At 44.1% G+C, this 22,920-nt stretch overlaps 1 protein-coding gene across 12 annotated transcripts in view; it reads right to left on the minus strand.

The window, feature by feature from the left end:
* The window catches only part of BBX (BBX high mobility group box domain containing), a 206,886-nt gene that overhangs the window by 59,952 nt on the left and 124,014 nt on the right, over nucleotides 1-22,920 (minus strand). For all 12 annotated transcript variants that reach the window (XM_038766028.1, XM_038766029.1, XM_038766022.1 and 9 more), the window contains 2 exons: nucleotides 9,409-9,579; nucleotides 5,687-5,929 (listed from right to left, as the gene is read on the minus strand). In XM_038766028.1, coding sequence (XP_038621956.1) covers nucleotides 5,687-5,929; nucleotides 9,409-9,570 — 405 coding nt within the window. In that variant the 5' untranslated portion in view covers nucleotides 9,571-9,579. The remainder of the gene's footprint in view (nucleotides 1-5,686; nucleotides 5,930-9,408; nucleotides 9,580-22,920) is intronic.

The raw sequence follows: 22,920 nt of genomic DNA on the forward strand, positions 1-22,920 counted from the left end.
ACTCCAAAGCCCGTGTTCTTTCCACTGAGCCACGCTGCTTCTCTCCTTGATAACAATTATGGTATTTATTATGTGCTTACTACGGTGCCAGGCACTGTACTAAGTGCTAGAGTGGATGCAAGAAAATCGGGTTGGACACAGTCCCTGTCCCACCTGGGGCTCACAGTCTCAATCCCCATTTCAGAGATGAGATAAATGAGGCCGAGTCACAGAGAAGTGATTTGTCCAAGGCCACACATAGACAAGTGGCGGAGCCAGGATTAGAACCCATGCCCTTCTGACTCCCAGGTTCTAAACCCGATTCCACTGCATGCCCGCTGTACGAACCTGGGCAAGTCACTTCACTTCTCTGTGCCTTAATTACCTCATCTGTAAAATGGGGATTAATATTGTGAGCCCTATGTGGGACAGGGACTGTGTCCAACTTAATTAGCTGATCTCTACCCCAGCACTTTTTACAGTGCCTAGCCCATAGTAAGCACTTAAGAAATACCAACAAAAAAGAAGGTTGGACACAGTCCTTATCCCACATGGGGCTCACTGTCTAAGCAGAAGGGAAATCAGGTACTGAACCCCCATTTTACAGATTAAGAAACTGAGGCACAGAAAATTCCAACTGACCAGCCACACAGGAGAGAGAGGAGGCTTAAGGCAGATTTCTAGGGTAAGAGCTGACCAGGCACTTTGCTAACATAATACTCTACAAAACATCTCCTGTAGAAAGAAAAGTCACTGTTACGTCCTCTTCTGCCAAACTGCCACTAACACTCATGAAGTTCTTCAGCCCTAACGTCCCTATAGATCGTCCTAATATATTTCATTATCCTCTGATTTTGAACATGAGATCATAGTTACTCTTTCAAGAGAGAAATAAAAAGCCTCAATTTATAGAACCATCAATGTTTAAAGAAACAGTGTGGCACTTCAAAAATGAAACCTTTTAATTCACTCCTGGCCAGGCTGTCTGGACATATTCGAAAACCGTTCTTTCTGAGCCAAAATATCTCTGAGTACAACTCTTGGGGATTACTGACTAATCGCTTCTCCATTCTTGGTGAAGAAAAGCACTCTGGCTGTTTTGACTAAGTAGATGGTTCAAGACGGTAGTGTTCTCAATTTATTGGGGCATAGGAGGGCATCAATAAGGGTCAAGCAATCAATCGATCAGCCAAACGGATGATTAGGAGTTTTTTAATTTATTGCCGAGGCGGGTGGGCAACCACGGGAGGTTTCTGGGAAGTGGGAGCTATGGACTTTCCTTTCTAAGCTTCTACCTTGCTAAAGAGATAGAGTGGCAGCATGGCCTAGTGGATAAAGCTCGAGCCTGGGAGTCCAAAGGACCTGGGTTCTAATCGCGGCTCTGTCACGTGTCTGCTGTGTGCCCTTGGGCCAGTCACTTCACTTCTCTGTGCCGCAGTTACCTCTACTGTAAAATGGAGATTAAGACTGTGAGCCCTATGTACAGGGTCTGTGTCCAACTTGATTACCTTGTATCTACTCTGGTGCTAAGTACAGTGCCTGGCTCATAGTAAACATTTTAATGAATACCACAATTATTATTCTTATTATTAATAAAATGCTCCACACTTAGGTAATTCAGGGAACCTGGGGTCCAAGGTCCAGACAACGGTAGCCTCAAATTTAATAAAGCAGAGTCGAGTTGGGGAGGGGTCCTGAGTAATAATAATAATTATTGTGGTATTCGTTAAGGGCTTACTCAAATCCAAGACCTTCTGACTCCCAAGCCCATAATCCCTGAAGCAAGGCAGACAGTCAGAGAGTCAGAGATGTCCCTTCTCCAAGGGAATTCCCAGGACCCTATTGGATTGCAAACTCCTTGAGGGCAGGAAACATGTCTACCAACACTATTATACCTTCCCAGTGCCCTGCCCATAAGCACTCAAATACCATTGCTTAGTAGACTGATTAACCTTAAACCCCACTACCCAAGGGGTGACTAAGAATCATGTATTTTCCCCTGTCCCACAGGGGGTTCACAGTCTTAATCTCCATTTTAAAGATGAGGTCACCGAGGTACAGGGAAGTGAAGTGACTTGCTCAAGGTCACACAGGAGACAAGTGGCAGAGCCGGGACCGGAGCCCAGGTCATAGCTCTCTATCCATTAGGCCACCCTGCTTCTCTGGGTCTCTTGAAAGCAGGCTACATGCAGAAATGAGACCTTGTGAACTCCTGAAACACTGCCTTGTACCAGCCTTTGGCCGGGCTCGCTTGCTCAGGCTGGTATTTTTATTAAATCGTTCTCTTATTTTGGGATCAGTATTCTTTCAGAGCAGTGGAAGCCCTCACTAGTCTGTGCAAATCACAGTTTCAGGGCCGGGGCATTTTTCTGGCTTCTCTGTGAAACTGCGCTATTAGCACACTTTCCACACTCCAACCCGTGTTTTCAAAGCACACGAGCTAGGCTTACTTCCAGTTGGAGAAGCAAGGAGAATATTAGGCGAGAGGACTGTAAACATGACACTCACAATGGGAAGGGATTGCAGATTAATTTAAAAAAAACCTTTTTAAAAAAACCCTCTAAAGGATTTTAGGGTAGAGCTGAGCGAGAATGCTCAGAAGCTCAGGAGGCGGTTAGGGAAGCTGAGAATCACGGGAAATGATGGCTCAAAAACCACTCAAATTACAGTGGCAAACATTAAGCCACACCTCCCACAAATGCACCAGCAAAACACTCTGGAATATCAATCCCAAATTCTTTCCCGGATAAAGACTTTTGAGAAAAATCTTCGTTGTCAAACTGATATACTTCCATACAATAAAATCACCAGACGGTTTTGTACAGGCTACCTCAGATGATCAACAGATTCAAATCTCAGCAGTCCGGCTGGTCACCCAATTATAGTACGAAGGCAAAGTTTTCTTGTGTGAAAATAATGTTTCCTCCTATTAAAAGTTGAGCTTAAGGATCTGTTCTGTTTTTAGGAGGAAAGCAAACACTGAAGCATCTGACCCGAACCCCTGCTCAGCAATCAAAAAACGTGTTCGGTGCTTGACTCTAGGAAGTCACGTGCTTCAAAGAGGTTTCAGCCGATTGTTTATTTTAGTTTATAAACTGGGATATGAAGAGATCAGAAGGGTTTTCAGTAATGAATTATAGAGGCCAATTACTACTGTTCGTCTGAACATATGTTAGACGAATGAAAAGCACATGGACCCTTGGAATGAAATTCTCCCAGTCCGATTTTTACAATGCTCACTGCCAGACCACTTCAGGATAAAGTGCTCCAAGTGATGTAAACTGCAAGCTCCCTGTGGCCAAGGATCGTGGCTGCCGACAGTATTTTAGACCGTAAGCTCGTTGTGCACAGGGAATGTGTCTGCTATATGTTGTGTTGCATGCTCCCAACCAATTAGTACAGTGCTCTAAACACAGCATGCACTTAATAAATACAACTGGTGGATTGATGTCTCCCAAGCGTTTAGTACAGTGCTCGGAAAAAAGTGCTCCATAAATACCACAGATTGATTGGTTGGTGTCACAATTACCACAGAGTGCACGGGGCTTATTGATTACATACCCATCCATGCTAATAGCATATGCTCGAACACAGAAGATTTTCCATTGGCTGCCAGAAAAATTTTGGACATTCAAAGTTTGAGTGCCCAAAAAACTTCAAAAAAACAAGCTCCTTGTGGGCAGAGAACGTGGTGCTCAAACTCTGTTTTTTTTTTAATGGTACTTGTTAAGTGCCTATGTGCCAATTTGTACTTCCCGAGCGCTTAGTACAGTGCTCTGCACACAGTAGGCGCTCAATAAATACGATTGATGATGATGTGCCAGGTACTGTTCTAAGCACTGGGGTAGATGCAAGGTAATCAGGTTGGACACAGTCCCTGTCCCACATGGGGCTCACGGGTAAGTGATGCAGAGAGGGGTGAAGTGACTTGCCCAAGGTCACACAGCAGACAACTGGCGGAGCCAGGATTAGAACACAGATCCTTCTCACTTCCAGGCCTGTGCTCTATCCACTAGGCAGGCTCTCCCAAGTGCTCAGTACAGTGTTCTGTACACAGTAAGGGTTCAATAAATACTACTGATCAAAAAAGGCAGCAATTGACAATGTGATTACTCGTCCACACCCTGATAAACCAGATTCTTGGCAACTTCATATCTTCTCCCTGAGCGATTCTGTTTTTTGCCTACGACACCCAACTCCAAGACCAAAGTGTAATTATGCAAGCTTTTATATTAAACCCAAGACCTTCTGATTCCCAGGCCCATGCTCTATCCACTAAACTATGCTTCTTCTCCTTCATCAGCAAATCGTGGACTCAATGCCTACTCTCCCTTCCATTAGGGACATGACTATCTTGTGTGTATGCTTCTGTGCTAGTAAGCGCTTAACAGACACCACAAGTATTATTATCAACTATAATTACTTGAGAATAATATTCTCCAATGATATTAATATCCAAGAATCAATTCATCAATCATATTTACTGAGAGCTGTGAGCCAAGTACTAAGAATCTTATTAAGAAAATATCAATCAGCGATTCAGTGGTATGTATTGAGAGCTTGCTATGTGCAAAGCACAGTTTTTAAGCGCTTGGTAGAGAACAAGAGAATTAGCTGATATGCCCCCTGCCCATAATAAATTTACAGTCTAGAGGAGGGGACAGACATAAATATGAACAAAATACCTCTTCTCCCTCCCACTGAAACTATAAGCCCCATGTGTCTGACCATTTTATCTTGTAACAACCCTAGTGCTGAGTTCATTGCTTGGCACATAATAAGGGCTATTCCTCAACTCTATTTCTTCTTCTTCCTATTATTATACCTCAACTCTAATTCTTCTGCTCCCTATTTTTGTTATTATACCTCGACTTGTGCTCAATATATGATTGAATGAGTAATTCTTGTTCCTCTTACTGTTATCCTTATACCTCAACTCTAATTCTTTTTCTTCCCATTATATATTAATATTAATAATATATATTATAATAATAATAATTGTTGACTCGCACTCAGCAATTAAGGTTGAATGAATAATTCTTCTTCCTTATTGTTATTCTTATATCTCAACTCTATTTCTTCTTCTTCCCATTTCTGTCATTATTATACTTCGGCTCGTGCTCGATTAATATGATTGAGTGAATAATTCTTCTTCTTCTTCCCATTATTATTATTATACCTCAACTTGTGCTCAATAAATATGATTGAATGAATAATTCTTCTTCTTCCTCTTACTGTTATTCTTATATCTCAACTCTAATTCTTCTTCTTCCCATTATTGTGATTATTACACCTTGACACATGCTCAATAAATATGATTGAATGAATAATTCTTTTTCCTCTTATTGTTGTTCTTATATCTTCACTCTTCTTCTTCTTCCTATTATTGTTATTATTATACCTCAACTTGTGCTCAAATATGATTGAATGAATAATTCTTTTTCTTATTGTTATCCTTATACCTCAACTCTAATTCTTCTTCTTCCCATTATTATTATAACAACTCGTGCTCAGCAAATATGACTGAATGAATGAATTATTCTTCTTCCTCTTATTTTTATACATCAACCCTAATTCTTCTTATTATTATTGTTATTCTGATACTTCAACTCTAGTTCTTCTTCTCACTATGGTTATCCTTCCTACTACTACTGCTACTACTACGAGTCTGATGCTTCTTTCTAGCTCCCGGGGAAGGCAAAGGTACCTCCTTGGCCATGTCTGTGTATTTCTGCTTTTCTTTGGGGTCTAGGACGGCCCACCAGTCAGCCAGGATCTTGGTGGCGCCGCGGTTATCCAGACGTGGATGCTCCTGGCGCACGAGGGAACGGTGGCGTTTGCAGAATAAGAGGAAGGCGTTCATTGGTCGACGAGCTCGCTGCTCCGAAGACTCGTCATCTTCCGTCTCGTCCACATCCTGCTCCGGACCATCGGGACCGAGAAGTTGGACCTGTTTTTGGTGGGGGGGAGGAGGATGGAGGGAGAGACAGAGAGAGAGAGAGTGAGTTCTGGTCTCTGAGATACAAGAGTTGGAGAACCTGGATTCTTAACCCGGCTCTGCCACTCACCCACTGTGTGACCTTGGGTTAGTCATTCCACTTCTCTGTGCCTCACTTCCCTCAGAGGCAAAATGGGGATTCAATACCTGTGTTCCCTCCTGTCAGTCACTCAAAGTCAGTCAATCATATTTACTGAGTGCTTACTGTGTACAAAGCACTATACAAGGCACTTGGGAGAGTACAATACAACAACAGACACATTCCCTGCCCACTGCGAGCTTACAGTCCTACTTTAAACATGAGCCCCTTGTGGAACCTGATGATCTATCTACCACAGTGCCTAGTACAGGGTTTGGCACATAGTAAGCTCTTAACACCACAGTTATCATCACTAGGTGGATAAAATCCCTGCTCTCCCTCCCTTTTAGACTGTGAGGCTAGTGTTGGGACACTGATCTGATGGGCTTCTTTCACCCCAGATCTTACAGCAGTGCTTGGCATATTACAGGTGCTGAATAAATACCATCATTATCAAGATTATCTTCAAGTGGGATGCTTTTTTTTTTCCAGAGTCCTAATCTCAAGGACATTTCAAATTGTAAATTCTCTATTAAGATAGAGCCAAACGCAGTTAACCGGCAGGCACCCACTCTTTCCTTTTCGGCCCAAATCAAAATGGATCGAGAAAAAGAATTCTGGTTTCTTTTGCCTTTTGTGAGTTTTTTCCACCCAGCCTCACTCAAAATCATTTGGAAACACCAAGCCAGTGGAAAGCTGATCATCTACCAACTCTCCCAAGTGCTTATTGTTATAGTGTACTCTCCCAAGTGCTCTGTCCATGGAGAGCACTCAATAAATACCACTGAGTGATTGAAAGTTTGACACAAGCCATTTCCACATACCCTGTGTGTTTTAACAACCCCCTCGCCCCACCCACGGGAGATTAATTTAATCCAACAATCTACGATTTTCACTCAGTGGCTCAATCTCAAGGGATTCCATTCCAACTGTAGTTTAGAATTATCTCGGGAAAAGAAAGGAGGGCTGATTTCTCTCCTTCCCCCGGCTCCTAACCTTCCTTGCTGCCTTCAAAATTCACAGGAGACCTCTGTTCCCTGCCTTGTTTCTCTGGGTGGCTTCTCTGAAAACCCTCTTGCACTTTCCCTCTTGAAAATGGAGCAGGGCTGACAAATAATCAATGTAGGGCACTAACTGTGTGCATACTGTGTGCAGAGCAATGTACTAAACTCTTGGGAAAGTACAACAGAATTGGCACACACTATGTGAGAGAGAGAGACAGAGATAGAGAGAGAGAGAGCTAACACTTTGGGGAAAGATTAAAGTTATGACTTTACAGCCCACCAAAATCTCTATTTTGACTCTGTCAAACTAGGTGCCCTTTACACAGCCCTCTTCATCTTGCCTCTCAAACTACAATCTTTTTACATGAAATTTCAACAAATGAATTACGCTTCTAAGAGATCATTCTCTAAATCCTTAGAGATCTTAGCTTTTAGTTTGCTTTTCACTATAGAATATGTCTTCACTTTAGTTCTCTTTCAGACTGATTTTTGCTTGCACTCTAGGAAAATATCTGCACTCTAACCCCTTTCCTACTATGTAAAACTCAGTTCTTATTCCTATTGCTATTATGGTATTTGTTAAGTGCTTACTATGTGCCAAGCACTGTTCTAAGCACTGGGGTAGATACAAGGTAATCAGATTGTCCCACATAGGGCTCACAGTCTTCCTCCCCATTTTACAGATGAGGTAACTGAGGCACAGAGAAGTGAGGTGGCTTGCCCAAGGCCACACAGCAGACAAGTGGCAGAGCCGGGATTGGAACCCACATCCTCTAACTCCCAAGTCCATGCTCTTTCCCCTAAGCCCCTTGATTACCTTAAGAAAACTGTAGACACATGGTGGTAGTTCTTGAACTATGTGACGAAGTAACTAACTCACTTTTGTTCCTGGTTAAAACCCTCTTTCTACCATGCCAAACTGGGTTCGCTACTTTCAGATTCTTTTTTTGCAGCCTTCTCTCACTGCCCTTGCCCTCTCCATTTTTCCATGGCTCTTTGTTCTCTGACTTTGAAGCCTCCTTTAGACTGTAAGCTCATTGTGGGCAGGGAATATGTCTGATTATTGCTGTACTATACTCTCCCAGGCACTTAGTACAGTGCTTTGCACAAAATAAGCACTCATTAAATATGACTGAATGAAGGAATGAATGGCCATAATTGATAATGACAATTGTGCTCTTTTGTTAAACACTTGCTATGTACCAAGCACTGTATTAGTCAGGTTGGAGACCGTCCCTGTCCCAAATGGGGAATCTCAGTCTAAGTAGGGAGGGGTAGGATTTAATCCCCATTTTACAGATGAGGTAACAGGCAAAGAGCAGTGAAGTGACTTGCCCTAGCTCACACAACAGACCAGTGGCACAGCTGGGATTAGAACCCAGGTTCTCTGACTCCCAGGACTGTGCTCTTTCAGCTAGGCCAAGGGGTTTCAACGAAATGATGGGCACGGTTCTAATGCAATCACTTTCATGTGCAAGGGATTATGTTTTCTTAGAAGTAATCTGTGAACATCTACTATCCTCCTTCTCCTTTTGAATGTAAGCTGCTGTGAAGCTTCCAGCCCTACGGGTTTGGAGATTCTGAAGAACGGTTCATAATTTGTGCGTTTTTGTTAAATCCTAACACTGAAAAACAGGAAGAGATATAAAGTGAAGCACTGTGACCTAGTGGATATTGCACAGGTTTGGAAGTCGGAGCACCCGGGTTCTAATCCCAGCTCTACCACATGTCTCCTGGGTGACCATGGGCAAGTCACTTTACTTCTCTGTGCCTCAATTCCCTCATCTGTAAAATGGGGATGAATAATAATAATATTGGTATTTGTTAATCAATCAATTGTATTTATTGAGTGCTTACTGTGTGCAGAGCACTGTACTAAGTGCTTGGGAAGTACAAGTTGGCAACATATAGAGACAGTCCCTACCCAACAGTGGGCTCACAGTCTAAAAGAGTGGGCTCACAGTCTAAAAGCGCTTACTATGTCCGAAGCACTGTTTTAAGCACTGGGGGTGGAGGATACAAGGTGATCAGGTTGTGCCACGTGGGGCTCAGAGTCTTCATCCCCATTTTACAGATGAGGCAACTGAGGCCCAGAGAAGTTAAGTGACTTACCCAAAGTCACACAGCTGACAAGCAGCGGAGCCAGGATTAGAACCCATGACCTCAGACTCCCAAGCCTGGGCTCTTTCCACTGAGCCACGCTGCAAGACTGTGAGCCCCACATGGGACAGGGACTGTGTCCAACTCAGTAAACTTGTCTCTACTCCACTGCTTAGTACAGTGCCTGCCACTTAGTAAGCACTTAACAAATACCATAAAAAAGTAAGAGTGGTAATAAACAGATCTACTTTATCAATCTCTTCTTCTTCCTCTTCTTCTTCTTCCTCTTCGGAAAAGTCAGGAAGTTTCTTTGCCAGCAATGGATGCCACTGAAGACACTTTCTCTTTGGTCTTTTCCCAGCTCCTTCGGCTTCTGATGAATGTTCCTTATTTCGGGCGCTGCCTTTCATCACTGTGATCTGCCGGAGAAAGGGAATCAATCCGGGGATGAAACCAACTCGACTATCCGATCAATCGTCGGTGGTATTTACTGAACACTGTGGGCAGAGCACCTTACTAAGCGCTTGAAAGCGCATAATACAACGGAGTTGGTAAAGAGCTTCCCTGCCCGCAATGAGCTTATAGTCTAGAGGGGAAGACAGGTATTCATGTGAATGAATAAAATGCGGATATGTACCCAAGTGCTGCGGAGTAGAGGCTGGGGTGAATAGCAAGTGCTTAGCGGGGATAGATCCAAGCACCTAGACAACTTCATTGTGGAAGGAAATGTGTCTGTGTATTGTTACTCTGTACTCTCCCAAGCGCTGAGTCCCGTGCTCTGCGCACGGTAATCACTCAATAAATACGATTGAATGAATGACTTGGGAGAGGGAGCCGGGGGAAAGAGGGTTTAATCAGGGAAGGCCTCTTGGAGGAAGTGTGAACTTAACGAGGCTTTGAAGGAGGGGAGAGTGGTGGTCAGGTGTATGTGGAGGGGAAGGGAGTTTCAGGTCAGAGGGAGGTTGTGGAAAAGGGGTATCAAAGATAGATCTAGTAACAGCTTTCAAGATTAACCACGGAGCATTTGGCAAAGGCTAAAGAACACGGCCACCTTGGCATCCTCTGAGCTCCATGGAGCTCAAATCATGTGGCGTTTCGTGAATTCCCCTTGCTCTAACGTGCCTCCTCTTCCCAGTGTATGAACAGAAGAGCCCATACTGCTATGCCCTGTTATTATATGTGGCCTATGGATAAAGCCTGGGCCTGGGAGCTGGGGACCTGGGTTCTAATCCTGCTCCTCCTCTTGCCAGCTGGGTGACCTTGGAAAAGTCCTCATTGGTAAAATGGGGATTGAATATCTGTTAATAATAATAATGAAAATAGTAATAATTATCCCTCCTATTTGCCTGGAAGCCCCATGTGAGCCAGGGACTGTGTCCTGCCTGATTAACTTGTACCTACTCGGCACTTAGAACAGTGTTTGGCGCATAGTAAGTGCCTAACAAATACCATTAAAAAATGTCTGAAAAAGAATCCCTCTGATTCTCCCTCATTGTGTTTGCGAGCAAAGCCACCTACATTTTGCTAACAAGAGCACTAGAATGAACTGGCTTGCTAGCCCTTCAGGGTTGAAAATACAGCTTAAGTTTTTTTTGTTTCTTTTGTTTTGATGGTACTTGTTAAGCGCTTACTATGAGCCAGGCCAAAGGCAAGTCAAACACATCACGAAATAATCAATCAATGGCAATTATTCCCAACTGCTTAGTACAGTGCTCTTCACACAGTAAGCGCTCAATAAATATGACTGAATGAATTATTGAGTGTTAACTATGTGCAGAGCACTGTACTAAATGCTCGGAGAGTCCAATACAACAGAGTTCATAGACCATCATTGCCATCTTACCACTAAATCATCAGGAGAAATAAATTCAGGCAGAGAGCCAGATGGCTCAGGGTTCAATCTGTACCTAAGGAAGCATGTTGGAGATAAGAGTCTGGCTAAGGAGTGTTGTATTTTCCCACCTCCTCCTTCAACCTTGCTCTGTATTTTCCCTTCACCTCAATCAAATCATAGTCATTCATTCATTCATTCATTCTCTCATATTTACTGAGCGTTTACTGTGTGCTGAGCGCTGAACTAAGTGCTTGGGAGAGTGCAATATAACAGTAACCCTGCCTACAACGAGCTTACAGCCGAGAGGGAGAGACAGACATTCATATAAATCAATCAATCATATCTATTAAGCCCATAAACACATGCAATAGAATTAGCAGACACGATCCTTGCCCTCAAGGAACTTGAAATCTAACGGGGAGACAGACGCCAGACGATTTTACAACTAGACAATCTTGTTGGCGCTTTGGCCTCTATCGCTTCCTCCTAGCAGCAATTTCCTTTTATCTCCTCTGCTTGATTTGACTCCCATTTTTCCAAGACTCTTGTTAGCCCATGGATTTGGGATTTCTGTCCAGTCCAGGGCATGGGGTTCACGCCAATCCCAGATGTGGGGCCTCTGCTTATTCCAAACTGTTTGCTCCAAACCTGACCCATGTCATCAGTCTCCATTTCTCTTTGTCCCCTCCACTCCAGATTTGCTGTCCCCCCCACCCCTTTTTTTAAATGGTATTTATTATGCCAGGCACCGTACTAAGTGTTAGGGAAGATATAATCAGGTTGATTTTTGTGTCCTCTCACTGCTCTCTAAGCGCATTCTGTCAACATGATTTAGGATCCCTTGCTTTTCCGCCCCAAACCGCCCCTCTCCCGAGCACTTAATTATCCTTTTAAACGATTCGCGGGTCCGTGTGCTCACTCTCCCGAGCTACACTGAAAGAGCAGAACGACAGCGATCGGCTTCCTGGCACTCCCGGCCAAAGTCGATTTGGACCTCAATTGAAGAGCAACCTCATTAGCCGTGTCATTCAGATGGGGTCTCTTGACAAAGAGCCCTTCAAACGGGTCCCACTCTATTTCAAGAAGGGCCTCACTTCAGTCTCATTCCAGAGATCTGCAATAAGACCCCAGAAGTGCCAAAGTCCCCTGGCCTTGTACAATACGATGCCAAGTTCGTGGGATGCCAAGTTTATGCCACCTGCCTAGCAACTGCTCGGTCTCCGGCCAAGAAGGAGGGCAGCTGGCAAAGCGGCCTTGCCCGTTTTTTTTCTTTTTAATGGTATTTGTTCACCAGTCAATCCATGATATCTATTGAGCACTTACTATAACAACAATAATAACTGTGGCATTTGTTAAGTGCTTACTACGTGCCACGCACTGTACTAAATGCTGGAGGGGCTACAAGATATTCAGATTGGACACAGTCCCTGTCCCACTTGGGGCTTGCAGTCTCAATCCCCATTTTACAGATGAGGGAACTGAGGTACAGAGAAGTGAAGTGCCTTAAAAACGTTCACCCGGCGGACAAGTGGTGAAGCTGAGGTTAAGAACCCATGACCTTCTGACTCACAGATACGGTTTCTACCCAGTACGTTGTGTGCAGAGCACTGTACTTAGTACTTGGGAGACTCCAAAACAACAGAATTAGCAGACACGTTCGTTCCCAGCCCATGAGCTGACAGTCTGTGTGCCAGGCACTGTACTAAGCGCTGGGGAAGATCCAAGCTAATCAGGTTGGGTGCTGTCCCTGACCCACATGGGGCTCACAGTCTCCATCCGTTTTTCAGATGAGGTGAGAGCTGGGAGACTGCAGTGACTTGGCTAAGGTCACACAGCGGACAGGTGGCAGAGTCAGGATTAAAACCCAGGTCCTTCTGACTCTCAGGCCTGTGCTCTACCCACTAGGCCATGCAGCTTGACTCTTGGTTGTTTTTGAAACACTCTGAAAGCCAGTGAGTGTGGTCTTTGTTAAGCACGTACTATAAGCCAAGCGCAGTGGTAGATACAAGCTTACAAGGTCTGACGCAACTCCTGTCCCACGTCGGGACCAGAGTCCAAGGGAAAGGGAGAACAGGGATATCGTCCGTATTTCATACAGGAGGAAACTGAGGCAGAAGTGATTTGCTTAAATCCAACAATTACTCTCCCTGCCTTCAAAGCTTTACTGAAGGCACATCTCCTCCTAGAAGCCTCCCCTAAATAAGCCCTCCATTTCTCTTTTCCCACTTCCTTCGGTGTCACTCTCACTTGCTGTTTATTCATCCCCCTCCAACTCCATAGCACTTACAACAATAATAATAATAAATTGTGGTATTTGTTAAGCACTGTACTAAGCACTGGAGTAGGTAAAGGTAATCGAGTTGGGCAGAATCCCTGTTCTGTACAGAGTTCCCAGCCTTAATCCCCATTTTACAGATGAGGTAACTGAGGTACAGGGAAGTGAAGTGACTTGCCGAAGGTCACACATTAGACAAGTGGTGGAGCCGGGATTAGAACCCATGACTAGGCCCATGCTCTATCCACTAGGCCATGCTACTTATGTCCATATCTGTAATTTATTTATTTATATTAATATCTGTCTCCCCCTCTTACACAGTAAGTTCGCTATGGGCAGGGATTGTGTCTATTTACTATTGTACTCTCCCAAGTGCTTAATACAGTGCTCTGCACACAGTATATGCTCAATAAATACAATTGACTGAAGGAATGAATAAGGTCACAAAGTGGGCAAGTGCCGAAGCAGGGATTACAAGTCAATCGCATTATTGAGCACTTACTGTGTGCACAGCACTGTCACCTGACATACTGCCCTGGGCTCGCTGGACTAAGATGCGCAGCTTCTCTAATCTGAACTGGGATGTGAACCATAAGGTCCCTCAGCACGGCACAGTGGTAGAGCATGGGCCTGGGCATCAGAAGATCATGGGTTCTTATCCCAGATCCACCATTTGTCTGCTGTGTGACCTTGGGCAAGTCACTTCACTTCTCTGGGCCTCAGCTACCTCATCTGTAAAATGGGAATTGAGACCGTGAGCCCCACGAGACAGGGGTCTGTGTCCAACCCGATTTGCTTGCATTCACCCCAGCACTTAGTACAGTGCCTACCACATAGTAAGCGCTTAACAAACACCATTATTTATTTAATTTCAGGAACGACCAAAGGGCTAAGCTTTTCCACAGGCCATCCACAGTGGCTCGGGAGAAGATCACGCTGGCGAGATTTCGGATGTGGAATGACAGGAGGGAATGACAGTCTTCCAGTTAGAACATCTCACACCGCTAACAATGTTCTATTGTCTCTGGGCATTCCCTGGCATCTGCGGGTTCCCAGGGAAGGATGGACTGGAATTTTCGAAGGCACCTGAGAGGCATCCTAGGAACCCACAGTACAAAACCCGGTAGGTGATTCATTATTATTATGGTGTTTGTTAGGTGCTTACTATGTGCCAAGCACTGTTCTAAGCCCCGGTGTAGATATAAGATAATCAGGTTGGACACATGAACTGGGATGTGAACCAGAAGGTCCCTCAGTAAGGTAGATTGGATACAGCATGGATACATAGGGCTTGCTGTCTTAATCCCCATTTTATTGATGAGGTAACTGAGGCACAGAGAGGTGAAGTGACGTGCCCAAGGTCACATGGCAGAAAAGTGGTGGAGCTGGGATTAGAACCCATGTCCTCTGACTCTTCAGCCCACACTCTTGCCACTAGGCCACACCACTTCTCAGAAGAAAGCAGACAATACACCTCTCGTGACAGAGCGGGACAACTGAATTAGACTGACTTCACATCTTGTGAAGATCCAAAAGCCCAATGAGTTTAAGGATTGTTACTTATTTTAATTTCAATGGAAATTCGGAAAGGGAGGCAGATTAAACCAAAAAATATCTCATTCGAGAAAGACATTTTCTGGAGTCAACGGCAAATTCAGTAGCGCGATTCATGCAGAGAGGGCCTTTTCATTAGAAAAACACAACTCCTCAAGTTGAAACTTTAACTGTACCAAGATAGTCAGGAAGCGCCCCCTAAATTCTAACCTAATGGTTCTCACCGATTTAATAATAATAATAATAGCATTTCTTAAGCACTTACTATGTGCAAATCACTGTTCTAAGCATTGGGGAGGTTACAAGGTGATCAAGTTGTCCCACTGGGGGCTCACAGTCTTAATCCTTATTTTACAGACGAGGTAACTGAGGCACAGAGAAGTTAAGTGACTTGCCCAAACTCACACAGCTGACAATTGGCGGACCTGGGATTTGAACCCATGACCTCTGACTCCGAAGCCTGTGCTCTTTCCACTGAGTCAGATTTCCCAACATTGTCACTTAATTCAGTGCTCCCAATACATTATAAAGCAGGCAAGGTCTGGATTAACACATTGAAACCACTTGAAGCCAATAAGATAGGACAGCATGAGTGGTGGAGCAACCTCACTGAAAACCTGCTACTCAAATTCCATGGCCAGAGACAGGAGTTTTGCTGCAGACTTTTGCTACCTCCTCCAAAAAACGTGAAAGTGGTGTAACAAGCTTCCATGAAATACTTTCACAAACCTGGGTGGCCTCAACATCCCCGGGCCTCAGTTTTCTCAACTGCAAAATGGAGATCCGATACCTTTTCTCTCTCCCGTGAGACACTGAGCCCTGCGCTTGGTTGAGACTGTGTCTCTATATGTTGCCAACTTGTACTTCCCAAGCGCTTAGTACAGTGCTCTGCACACAGTAAGCACTCAATCAATCAATCGTATTTATTGAGCGCTTACTGTGTGCAGAGTACCGTACTAAGCACTTGGGAAGTACAAGTTGGCAACATATAGAGACAGTCCCTACCCAACAGTGGGCTCACAGTCTAAAAGGGGGAGACAGAGAACAAAACCAAACATACTAACAAAATGAAATAAATAGAATAGATATGTACAAGTAAAATAAACATATAGAGTAATAAATATGTACAAACATATATACATATATACAGGTGCTGTGGGGAAGGGAAGGAGGTAAGATGAGGGGGATGGAGAGGGGGATCAATACGATTGATTGATTGGCTGTCCGACACCTGATCATCTTCTATCTAACCCAGCTCTTGGCACGGGGGTTGGTACATAGTAACTGCTTACAAAAATACCCCAATTACTAAGCTATGACTGAATCTGCCAAAACTTGCTAACTCATACTTCATCCTATGAACCAGAAAGCATAAATGACTAATGTACATTTACCCTGTAACACGGCTACTCATTATATTAAACAAGGACTGCTCAACATGTGAATCAGCTATTAGTGAGGTTGGTTCTGGGGGTGGGAAGTTTATTCCCATTCAAGGAAGGAGGTACTTCGGGAGGTACAGTAACTCTTCCTCATCAAAAGGGACCTGTTCTTCAATGTCTGGCAGCAATATTTGACACCAGGCAAACCCTGAAGGATTGGGATTAGAACAAGCCCCTGCTTCCCCCAAACAATGTTTGACACATAGTAAGTGCTTAACAAATACCACACAAAAAAAGGGATTCACTACCTATCAATCAATTGCATTGAGTGCACAGCACTGTACTAAGCACTTGGGAGAATACAATACAACAGTGTAGGTAGAGGGGTTCCCTGCCCATGACGAGTTTACAGTCTAGAGGGGTAGAGAGACATTAATAGAAATAAATTACGGTTATGTTCGGAAGTGCTGGGGGGCTGAGGGTAGAGGGGTGAATAAAGACAGCAAATCAGAGAGATGCAGAAGGAAGTGGGAGAAGAGGGAAATGAGGGCCAAGACAGGGAAGGGATGGGGAGAGTGATTGTCTGTTGTATATGAATAGGGAGGACATTCTAGGTCAGAGGCAGAATGGCGAGACAGATGAGATTGAGGTACAGTGAGTATGTTGGCATTAGAGGAGTAGGAGAGCAGCGAAGTGAGGTGATTGAGGGTGAGGAGTTTCTTTTGGATGCCGAGGTGGATGGGCAACCGCTGGAGGTTCTTGAGAAGCGGGGAAAACATGGACTGAATGCTTTTGTAGAAAAATGACCCAGGCAACAGAGTGAAGTATGGACTGGAGTGGGGAACAGTATCATTCTGTAGTTTCCCAAGTGCTTGTAACAGCACTCTGCACACAGAAGTGCCCCCCAAAATACCATTGATTGATTGATTGAAGAGTAGGCCCTGGAAAAATTCTAATTAATAGTGAAATCCAAACCCTTGCTCTTGAGCATAAATGAGAATCCTCTCCAATATGTTGGGCAAAGAGCCTTAAGGTAACTCTTTCAGTACCACTGGTCAAAGAGCACAGTGGACAATTTTTTATCAATCAGTGGTATTTTTTGAGTACTTACTGTGTGCAGAGCACTGTACTGTTTGGGAGAATACAATACAACCGAGTTGGTGAACAAGATACCTTGTCCTCAAGGAGGACAGAGATCATATACACTGCACACAGTACGTGCTCAATAAATATGGTTGACAGACTGATGGAGAAGATGGGATTTTAGTAAGTGTTTGATGATGGGGAGAAGGTTGGTCTGTTGGATACGAAGTGTCTGCTAATTCTGTTGCATTGTAGTTTCCCAAGCACTTAGTCCAGTGCCCTACACGTAGTAAGCACTCATAAATACCACTGATTGATGAAGGGGGAGGACTTTGAGGTCAGAGAGGCAAACTGCATTCTAAGAAACTGATCTACAATGTAGCTGTCTAAACTGGCTTCTTCACCTAATATTTTCAATTTACTCAAATCAAGAGAGTTTCAAAGATGTACCATAAATCACCTGGGTCCCAATACCACTTTTTCCCTAAGTAGGCGACGCAGAGAGGAGGATGAATTGGGAAAATGCAGGCATAGCCAGGGAAGGTTTCTTGGAGGAGAAGGGATTTATCAGGGCTATGAAGATGGGGCAAGTGGTGGTCTGTTGGATATGTTGGGAGGGGAAGTTTCAAGTCAGAAGGATGGACTGTGCTGTTAGAAACTGGGCCACATTCCTGTTGTTTAGACTGGCTTCCTCCATCAATACTTTCAATTTAGCCAAATCAAGAGAGTTTAAAAGACCAACCGTAAATCACTTGGGTTCTAATTCCAACTCTCCCCTCAGGATGTCAAAACCCTTCGCCAGCAAGAGGCAACATAAATCAGGGAATTGAAATATAAGCCTTATGCAGTCACTAGCAGAAGAGAGATGAATCGGCCTGGAGTTGGCAAACAATCAATCGATGGTCTTTACTGCATGCTTACTGTCTGCAGAACACTATACGAAGCACTTGGGAGAATATTAACTCTCTCTCTTGGCTCCTCCTAGGTGAACTTTCGAAAGCACCTCATGGAATTACAAACCCTACAGGCTCTGCTGTCTTCAGCAAATGCGGCATAAAACTGAGATGTTTTAGTTTGAATCATGGAAAGACCAGAGGACCTAGAGGTAAATCCAGCAGTGACGAAAGATGTCAGCTCAATCTGTTGATTTTTGCCTTTAAATGATATTTCTCCGAATGTACTGTGTTGTCAGTGAGTCAAGTTATCTCGCTTTAATTAACACTGGAGTCCGTGACAGGAGACTGAATCTCTGTGTGCCACAATCAGGCAAGTTAGGGCTAAGAGAATTAATAATAATAATGATTATGGTATTTGTTAGCACTTACTATGTGCTAGGCACTTTATACTATGTGCTGGGGTAATTAGGTGTAGTTGTACACAGTTCCTGTTCCACGTGAGGCTCACAGTCTCAATCTCCATTCTACAGATGAGGGAACTGAGGCATAGAGAAGTGAAGTGAATTGCCCAAGGTCACACGGCAGACAAGAGGCCCACAGAGAGCTCCAATTCTCCAGGCCAGCAGCTCTAGATAAGGTTTGACTGCAGACGTGTTCAACTCATTTGGAGAGAAGCCCTCTGGAAACCATTTCTGGAAATTCGATCTTGCAAAATTCCAGTGCTTTCTCTGAATGCCAAAGAAACATCCAAATTCAGTAGTCATGGACCCTTTCAAGGCACACCCAGGACATTTAGAGAAAAAAAAAAATGAAAGATAGTAAACAGCCAGCTTAGTCAATGAGTGTCTCTTCTTTGAAGACAGATAGCTGAAAGCTACAGTGCATTTATTTATTTTCTGGGGGGCGAGGGGGGACTGGGTGAGAGTACTGAAGCCAAGCTACTTGTCTTGAACACATTCCAAGTACAAAATCTGCCTTTGATCTCTGGGATGTATTCTGGTCCCTGTTCAGAGTTGACACGGATGTGTTTATAGCTCCTTCAGAACAATTCAAGCTGCCACCATATTTCAACCCCAAGGAAGAGGGACAGCAGAAAAAAAAAATACTTAAAAATCTGTATTTCCTAGGCCTGAAGGGTTCATGGAACTCTGCAGGAATAATATCTGCCAGAGAGCCGGAGGCCCTGAGAGACAGCGCGAGACAGCGAGTGAGGGAGAATGTGAGTTCAGTGCCTAGTTTAGAAGCAGAACATTTGATCTAAGAGGTGTCCTGACCTCAGGGGAAGTAAGGTCATTGATGGTATCTCACCACAGCAGTTATTTCCCTACAACGGGGTCCTGACCCGATCAATCCGTGGAATGTACTGAGCACAGAGAACAGAACTAAGCACTTGGGAGAATACGGTAGAACAATACTACAGACACATTCAGCCTCTAACTACATGAAACTTAAGTAATGGTATTTTTTCAGTGCCCACTATGTGCCAAGCAGTGTTCTGAGGGCTGGGAAAGCTATAAGATGAAGGAGTTGGACAGTCCCTGTCCCACATGGAGTCGTGCAGTCTAAGGGGGAGGGAGAATAGGTAGTGAATGTCCATTTTCCAGTTGAGGAAAGGGAGGCATGGGAAATGACGTGACCTGCCCAAGGTCACACAGCTGGCAAGTGGCGGAGTCGGGATTAGGACGGAGGTCCTGGGATTCCCAGCCCGTGCACTTTTCACTAGGCTACACTGGAAATACCCCCATTTGTGATCAAATGAGGTCTTCAAAACTCAATCAGGAAGATCTGGGTTCTAGTCCCAGCTCCACCATTTGCTTACTGTGCAAGCTGGGGCAGGTTCTTTCACTTCCCTGTGGCTCAGTTACCTCATCTGTAAAATGGGGATTAACACTGTGAGCCCTGTATGGGATAAGGACTGCGTCCAAATTAATTAGCTCATATCCAGCCCAGCACTTGGTACAGTGATTGGAACATAGTTAAGTGTTTAACAAATAACATTTAAAAAAAAAACCCAATAAACCGGTCTGAAGCTCTCTCTCTCCAGGCTGGAGAAATTGCCAGATAACTTGACCGGATGTGGACAGTGAAAGAGTTCAGGGATGTGTGTGGAACAGAAACCGACTGGGACTTTTTGAAAATAAAGGAAGTTCCCACTTGAATGAGCTTCAGAACGATGCTTTGACATTTTGTTTTTAAAGAAACAGGACATCAGTTTACAAGGCCTCATTCAGAAAATGGTGAGAAAGTGGTGAGGGAATGATAATAATGATATTCGTTAAGCGCTTACTATCTGCCAGGCACCGTACTAAGTGCTGTAGGAAGAAATAAGGACCTATGTTTGAGGGCCATAATGACTGAAATCTTGAATCCAAATAGGGATGAGGAATTAATCTCACCTCTGGAAGAACAATCATTTACTCTGTTTTGATTCATTCTGAAATATACTACCATCTCGTTCTGATCCTTCCCCTCTGACTCCATTAGTTGTCAGCTATGTGACCTTGGGCAAGTCTCTTAACTTCTCTGTGCCTCAGTTTCCTCATCTGTAAAATGGGGATTAAGACTGTCAGCCCCACGTGGGACAACCTGATCACCTTGTATCCCCCCCCCAGTGCTTAGAACAGTGCTTTGCACATAGTAAGCGCTTAACAAATACCATCATTATTATTAGTTGGTAAACTCCATGAGGGCAGGGATCAGGTTTAAATTCACTTTATTGCACTCTCCAAAGTGCTCAGTACAGGGCTCTGCACACAGTAAGCACTCAATAAATACGATTGAATGAATGAATGAATAATTTTAATAATGAAAAGTCACCCAATAGAACTTCATCTTGCCCGTTGCTGGGTAGGGACCGTCTCTATATGTTGCCGATCTGTACTTCCCGAGCACTTAGTACAGTGCTCTGCACACAATAAGTGCTCAATAAATACTACTGAATGAATGAGTTAGAGGTGATGATTAAACATCCAGGGAGACGACAAGGTTCATTCATTCATTCAATCATATTTATTGAGTGCTTACTGTGTGCAGAGGACTGTACTAAGCACTTGGAAAGTAAAATACAGCAATAAAGAGACCCAATCCCTGCCCACAATGGGCTTACAGTCTAGAGGTTCCTTCCAACACCATCCTTCATCAGCCCAAGCCTGTCACCCTCGTCCTGGTACTGGATCCTCTCACCTTGCCTGAGGGACAGCCCAGGGTTGAATAATAACAGCCCCAAACCATCTCCCTTAGAAGAGCCCTTAATCAAAACGGATTTGCCATCCTACTCATTGCTGTTTTAGCAAATCCCTCACAGTCCCAGCTGGAATTAGATTAGGTGACTTTTTTCTGAATCCTGGGATTGTGCAATGAATTTGTACTAACTGTGCAAATAGAGGAGTTGTACGGTCAACACAATGGCCGAGTTTCCACATATACTGGCTGGAGTTTCCTTGGGGGTCACTATATTTGTTCCCGGCCATTATCAGTAATAACCGGGCCATTTACGTTGACCTACACACAAGCTGCTGGTTGCAGGGGTCAGTGGACAAAAGCACTTCAAACCCGTTATTTCCTATTTTGTCGCTACTTCTTTATGGGACCTTTGCCCATAAACTTCGCTCTTTTTTTAAATGGTATTTATTAAGTGCTTACTATGTGCCAGGCACTGCACTAAGCGCTGATTTGTGGGTCTGAGGTACCAAAGTGCTTAAAGGGTACACAACCAAGATCTTCCCTTCCCTTCCCTTCCAAGGAGCTAGAAAAATGGGTCCAGCAGTCAGCAGGAGTGTGGCTCAGTGGAAAGAGCACAGGCTTTGGAGTCAGAGGTCATGGGTTCAAATCTCAGCTCCGCCACTTGTCAGCTGTGTGGCTTTGGGTAAGTCACTTCACTTCTCTGTGGCTCAGCTACCTCATCTGGAAAATGGGGATTAAGACTGTGAGCCCCTTGTGGGACAACCTGATCACCTTGTAACCTCCCCAGCGCTTAGAACAGTGCTTTACACATAGTAAGCGCTTAATAAATGCCATTATCATTATTATTATTATTATACCCTGCCCACGTCCTGCTTCTGACCTGGAATGCCCTCCCTCTTCATATCCGAGAATCACTCTCCCCACCTTTAAACCTTATTGAAGATACATCTCCTCCAAGCGGCCTTCCTTAAGCTCTCATTTCCTCTTCTCCCACTTCTTTCTGCATTGTCCTGATTTGCTCCCTTTATTCACCCCACCCCACCCCACCCTCAGTCCTACAGCACATATGTACATGCCTGCAATTTATTTATTTACATTAATGTCTGTCTCTCCCTGCTAGACTCCTTGTGGGCAGTTGACATTGTGTCTGTTGACATTAGAGATATTCATTCATTCAGTCGTATTTATTGAGCGCTTACTGTGTGCAGAGCACTGTACTAAGCGCTTGGGAAGAGACATGTACATCAGTACTCTGGGGATGAGGGTGGGGTGAATAAAGGGTGCAGATTCATTCATTCATTCAATCGTATTTATTGAGCGCTTACTGTGTGCAGAGCACTGTACTAAGCGCTTGGGAAGTACAAGTCGGCAACATATAGAGACGGCCCCTACCCAACAACGGGCTCACAGTCTAGAAGGAGGAGACAGACACCAAAACAAAACATGTAGACAGGTGTCAGAATCGTCAGAACAAATAGAATTATAGCTATACATACATCATTAACAAGATAAATGGAATAGTAAATATGTACAAGATCCAAGTGCAAGAACAG

This window comes from Tachyglossus aculeatus, chromosome 24, assembly GCF_015852505.1.
Source record: "Tachyglossus aculeatus isolate mTacAcu1 chromosome 24, mTacAcu1.pri, whole genome shotgun sequence".
NCBI lineage: Eukaryota > Metazoa > Chordata > Mammalia > Monotremata > Tachyglossidae > Tachyglossus > Tachyglossus aculeatus.